The sequence below is a fragment of the Elephantulus edwardii genome, unplaced genomic scaffold (assembly GCF_000299155.1).
Source record: "Elephantulus edwardii isolate Elephantulus edwardi_28Jun2011 unplaced genomic scaffold, EleEdw1.0 scaffold00064, whole genome shotgun sequence".
In the NCBI taxonomy this organism is placed as follows: domain Eukaryota; kingdom Metazoa; phylum Chordata; class Mammalia; order Macroscelidea; family Macroscelididae; genus Elephantulus; species Elephantulus edwardii.
The window spans coordinates 521,373-527,061 of NW_006399814.1; the positions used below are offsets into that span (position 1 = coordinate 521,373).

Genomic DNA, 5,689 nt, shown 5'->3' on the forward strand with positions numbered 1-5,689 from the left:
GACGAGGCCATCGGAGGGGGACGAGGCCATCGGAGGGCGACGGGGTCATCGGAGGGGGATGAGGCCATCGGAAGGGGACTGGGTCATCGGAAGGGGACGGGGCCATCGGAGGGCAAGGCGACGGTCGGAGGGGGCCGGTGCGTAGCCAGCGAGATGGGAAACCCGACGGCAAGGCCGCGGGGGCGGCGGCTCGCGGAGGTGTCCCTCGGCCTGAGGACCCAGGAAGGGCCAGCTGCCGCGCGGGGCAGGCCGGCGAGCGGCCTTCAGATGCTGCGGGGTGGACGCGGCCATGGTGGGGTCCCACCGCACCCACCCACGACTAAAGCAAGATGCCGCCGGTGCTGCCCGGTCCTCTCCGCCCCGTCGGGGAGCGATGCCGGACACAGCTAACGGCAGCCCCCGCGGAACCTGCAGTCCCGACTCCAACTACCGGCACGAGAACAGGCCGTCGGGAAGCGAGGACAGAGTGAGGGAAGACCGCAGGGAGCGGCCGCCGACGAAGGGGCGGATCGCCCGCGCCCAGCCGCGACCTAAGCCGCGCGCCACTCCCCGGCCGCCCTACCTCCTCCAGATACTCGCCCAGCTGGGCCGCCACGTCCACCTCCCAGTTCTTGGTGAGGTCTCGGATGGGTTGTAGGAGATGCGCGAAGCGCGCCTCCACGTCCTCCATGTCCACAAGGGACGGGGCGCACCCAGGGAGTGGAGGCACTCAGGCCAGTGGCTTCTCGAGTAACCAGAGCCCTCAGCCCGCCACTACTTGTGGCGCCATTTTGCCGTTCCCGCCCAGGAAAAGTACATAGAGCGTCGCAGGGCGCGCACCGATGACGTACACGTGAGTCCGGGCGGGCGGGCGGGAGGCCATGCACATTTGGAAGTACTGCGCACGCGCCGAGGGCGGGGCTGGCGTCGGGGCGCGACATCGCCTCAAAGGGAAGGGGCTGGCACTTCCTGTACGGGGCGGGGCCTGGCGGGCGGGCCCTGTCTGGTGGGCGGGCCTGGTGGGCGGGCCCTGTCTGGTGGGCGGGGCCCACTCTCTTCTGCACCGGACCTCGGAGCGGACATGGCGGGCTCCGGAGTCCCGAGGCAGCTCTTCCTCCAGGGCGTGGCCGCCGTCTATATGTTCGCCTTCGCTTCTCTCTACATGCAGATCCCGGGTGAGGGAGCCGAGGGTGGGACATCCCCCGGCCCGCTGTGTGGGTCCTGAGTTCATTCCTGGCCCAACGTCCACGATCTGGGATGGAGGACGGGAATGAGGGCCCGGCCGTGGCGTGTGGGGTCGCGGATGGTGGAGGCGGATGTGTGAGCAATGGCTGCTTTCCCAGAGAGTTCTGGGTTCTGACTTGGCATGGGGGCAGAACCCGATGGGGGCGGGGTAGGGGAGGGCTGCAGGCGGCCTCAGGAAGCAGTGTCCCGGCCCTGATCTGGGGTCTCCTCCCGCAGGCCTCTATGGCTCCCGGGGCATCCTCCCAGCTCGGAGGACCCTTCGGCCGCAGGGTAAGGGGCGCTGGCAGCAGCTCTGGGAGACTCCGTCGCTGCTCTGGGAAGCACCAAGGCTGGGACTGGACACGGCACAGGGCCTGGAGCTGCTGAGCCTGCTGGGCACCCTGCTGGCCCTGAGCGCGCTCCTGCTGCGTCCACTGCGCCACCGCCTCACCTACCTGCTTCTCTGGGCTGCCTACCTGTCAGTTTGCCAGGCAAGTGGGACCACCCCTGCCCCCCACATCTCAGGCCCACCTGGCACCCAGACACCCCTTGGCCCTGACAGCCCCTCTCCCTGCAGGTGGGCCAGGTGTTCCTCTACTTCCAGTGGTGAGTGGCCAGGGCCCTGGGCGGGTGTGAGTCGGGACTCCCTGGGCCTGGCCGGTATAAGCGGAGCCCTTAGTACCCTCTCCTCCCAACAGGGACTCGCTGCTCCTGGAGACTGGTTTCCTAGCAGTTCTGGTGGCCCCGCTGTGGCAGCGCCCCTTTGGAAAGCAGGCCCCTCAGGGCGAGCTGGCAGGAGCTGCGCCCCATGAAGCTCTCCCCTTCTGGCTAGTCCGCTGGCTGCTCTTCCGGCTCATGTTCGCCTCGGGGGTGGTCAAGCTGACCAGCCGCTGCCCTGCATGGTGGGGCCTCACAGGTGAGAATGCTAGTCTGGGCCTGGGTTAGTCTGGGAGCTCCAGCTGTCCCTGACTGCCTACCTGCCTGCCCCTGCAGCCCTCACTTACCACTACGAGACACAGTGCCTGCCAACACCTGCTGCCTGGTTTGCCCACCACCTGCCCGTCTGGCTGCACAAGCTCAGCGTGGCTGCCACCTTCCTCATAGAGATCGCAGTGCCGCCACTGTTCTTCGCCCCTCTCCGCCGCCTGCGCTTGGCAGCTTTCTACTCCCAGGTGGGTGGACTGGCCTCTGCCGTGCCCAGGCAGAGGCTACACTTGCAAAGAAATAACAGGATGCAACAGAAATGGAGTGTTATTGCCAAAACTGGGCGTGTAGTAAGGACCAAGAACGTACGATCTCCTGGAGGTGGGACAAAGACGGAGGTGTGGAGGCCTGAGGTGGGCTGCTGCAGCCACATTGTCCTTTGTCAGCCTCTAGGTCCGCAGGGGTCCACTGGGGAAGGATCATGTGCTGTGTGCTGGGGTCCAGCAACAGCTGAGGGCTGATGGGAAGAATGGGCCAGGGGCTGTGGAGGCGGGTTGTCTGCAGTGGAGACAGAGACGGAGGCAGTCAGGCTGTGTGGGGACCATCACAGCAGCTCTCGGGGAACAGCCCTCGGAATCTCTGTGCACAGACCCTCCTGTCCCCAGGTCTTGCTGCAGGTCCTGATCATCATCACAGGCAACTACAACTTCTTCAACCTGCTCACCCTGGTGCTCAGTACCTCCCTGCTGGATGATTGGCACCTGCGTGCTGAGCAGGGGCACTGCCGCCACAGGAAGCTACCCACCTGTGAGTGCCAGGTGTCCCTCACCCAGGCTCCCAGTGTGTCCTTCTCAACCTCATCCACCTGTGACGGTCCTCCCCGCAGCCCCACCCAACCCATTCGTGACTGTCCTCCCCCGTGACCCACTTGCCCACAGTCCCTATCCCATCCACCAGTGACTGTATTTCTCATAGCCTGGCCCAAGACCCTGCTGTCCTGGCTGGCCAGGCTGCTGGAGCTGGGTGTGTATGGACTGCTGGCCTATGGCACCACACACTACTTCAACCTGGAAGTGGACTGGGAACAACACAGTGTCCACACCAGAACCAGTGAGTGCCAGTGAGAGGTGGGAGGCCGGGTCGCTCCCCTCCACCTGCTCTCACCCATGCTCCCTCCTCCACAGACTTCACCTTCCACCAGTTCTCCCAGTGGCTGAAAGCGGTGACCCTGCCCACCATGTGGCTGGGTGGGGCCTCCCTCACCTGGGAGCTGCTGACAGCTCTCTGGAGGTACACAGGCCTGTGATGGGGGTGGGGACGGCATAGGACCCAGGCCTGACACGAGCCCACCCACCCCCTGTTCCTCTAGGTGGACACAGGTACGCGGGTGGCTGTGGCGGCTCTGGTCTGCGGTGCAGCTGTTCGTCCTTGGCATGGCCACGGTGGCCATGTTCACCATCAGCCTGGTGGGTCACTGGGGGAGATGGTGTGGGAAGCTTGGCTGCAGGTGCTGGAACCACATTGAGCTTCTGCCCCCACCCAGGTGCCCTACTCCTACGTTGAGCCAGACACTCACGGGCGGCTCTGGACTGGAGCCCACCGCCTCTTCAGTTCCGTGGAGCACCTGCAGCTGGCCAGCTCCTATGGCCTCTTCCGCCGGATGACTGGGCTGGGAGGGCGGCCTGAGGTGGTACTGGAGGGCAGCTATGATGGACACCAATGGACGGTGAGCTGCTGATAGTTGGTTCCACGGGAGCCAGGTGGGCACAGCCCAGCTGGCCATTGACCTTAGCTCCACCTTCATCAGGAAATCGAGTTCATGTATAAGCCCGGCAATCTGAGCCGACCACCGCCCATCGTAGTCCCCCACCAGCCTCGCCTGGACTGGCAGATGTGGTTTGCAGCACTGGGCCCACACACACACAGTCCGTGGTTTACAAGCCTGGTCCTGCGACTGCTGCAGGGGGAGGAGGCAGGTGAGGAAGGGGCGCCAGAGTACAGAATGTGGGCAGGGCTGGAGCCAAGGACACCAAGACCCTGTTCCATGGGCCTGCTCCTAACTGCTTCAGGGGGAGGGGCCAGGAACGGCAGAGGGGCGGGGCAATCAGGAGGGGTGGGGCTGCAAGTAAGTCAGGGGAGGGGCTTGAGGCAGAGGCCGAGCCAATGGCAGGGGCGGAAGTGGGCAGGGGGCGGGGCCGTCTGCAGGAGGGCGGGTCTAGGGGAGGGGCGGGCAGAAAGAGGGAGCCAGTTGCCTTTTTAGTGCTTTGAATGCACTGGCTTCTCTGCAGGAGAACAAGGACAATGACTCAATGACCTCGGCTTTGCACTTGGAGGGGAAGGGGGGAGGGAGAGGGTCAAAGAGGAACGAGGCAGAGCCTGGAGAAAGGCAGTAAGGCCAAAGCTAGATCATCATGACCAGCTAGAGCCAGTTGCAAAGAGCTTCAGCCTTGATGGCCTTCGGCAGATAGGCCCACCACCTCTGGGGTTGTGAGGTGACCAGGAAGAGCTGAGTTCCCCCTCCATCCCCGCAGTGATCCGACTGATACAGAACGACCTCACCAGGTACCCCTTCCACAAGCAGCCGCCCACTTATGTGCGTGCCCAGAGATACAAGTACTGGTTCTCACAACCTGGAGAGCAGAGGTAAGTCGGGGTACTGGGTGAGTGCCCGGGCTGGGGCCCTCACACACTGACCACCTCTCCCTCCGCACACTGACCACCTCTCCCTCCACAGCCTGTGGTGGCGGCGCCAGTGGGTGGAGCAATTCTTCCCGCCCGTGACCCTGGGGGACCCCACGCTGGAGATGCTGCTCACACAGTTTGGACTTAAGGTAGTAGATGTCAGCGGGCGGAGGGGTTATTGGGGTGAGGGTCCATTGCGCTGGACCATCTTTACCATGTCTCCACACAGGATAAGAGTCCACCACGTCCCCCCAGCCCCAGCTTTCTGTCCCAGGCGCTGCACTGGGTACGGACCCAGCTGTCTCCGTTGGAGGCCCCCGTCCTGCTCTGGGGGCTCCTTGTGGCCGTGGGGGCCATCACAGTGGTGCAGACCCTATTCCTCTCTCACGCTTCCGCACCAAGTAAGGAGGAGAAACACAAGAAAGCCCCCAAGAAGGATCCCGGAGCCACGGAACAGGCCACCTCAGCCCCCAACAACTGCAGCAGTGGACCTCGGTTCCCTCGGCGGAAGAAATAGCTATGCTCTGTTGAGATGGGTGTCCGCAGGCCTGTGGTTCAGACCCTCACTCAGCAGGACACAGCAGCCCTGAGTGCCTTAGCCAGTGCTGCCAGAGTGGACACAGGCAGCATGCTGCCCTACCTGCTGGCTTGCCAGGGTACCCCCGGCTCCACTGGTCACCGACACCCCAACCCTACCCCATCCCCCACCTCAGGGATAATCCAGCAGCCCAGATGGACCACAGGGTGGGCAGCAAGAGCCCATTTTCTGGCCAGAGCTGAGGTCTGAGTCTGGAGCAGGCCACAGGGATGAGGCTGCCTTGCCAGAGGAAATAGAAAGGGCCTCTGTGAACTAATAAAGGCATCATGGGCTAAACTGTGT

The 5,689-nt window shown here is 64.1% G+C and overlaps 2 protein-coding genes across 2 annotated transcripts in view; one reads left to right on the top strand and one right to left on the bottom strand.

Moving 5' to 3' along the window:
* NCAPH2 (non-SMC condensin II complex, subunit H2) overlaps window positions 1–670 on the bottom strand; it is a 10,210-nt gene extending 9,540 nt beyond the window's left edge. The window contains exon 1 of the mRNA XM_006888014.1: window positions 563–670. Within this exon, the coding sequence (XP_006888076.1) occupies window positions 563–670 (108 nt within the window). The remainder of the gene's footprint in view (window positions 1–562) is intronic.
* A 390-nt stretch (window positions 671–1,060) lies between these two features.
* LMF2 (lipase maturation factor 2) lies at window positions 1,061–5,326 on the top strand. The gene is made up of 14 exons (XM_006888015.1): window positions 1,061–1,154; window positions 1,441–1,694; window positions 1,781–1,809; window positions 1,902–2,119; window positions 2,197–2,375; window positions 2,793–2,934; window positions 3,103–3,237; window positions 3,312–3,417; window positions 3,497–3,593; window positions 3,671–3,853; window positions 3,935–4,103; window positions 4,659–4,770; window positions 4,862–4,958; window positions 5,039–5,326. Exons 1-14 carry the CDS (start codon window positions 1,061–1,063, stop codon window positions 5,324–5,326), a joined length of 2,103 nt encoding a protein of 700 aa, XP_006888077.1.
* Window positions 5,327–5,689: the final 363 nt, after the last annotated feature.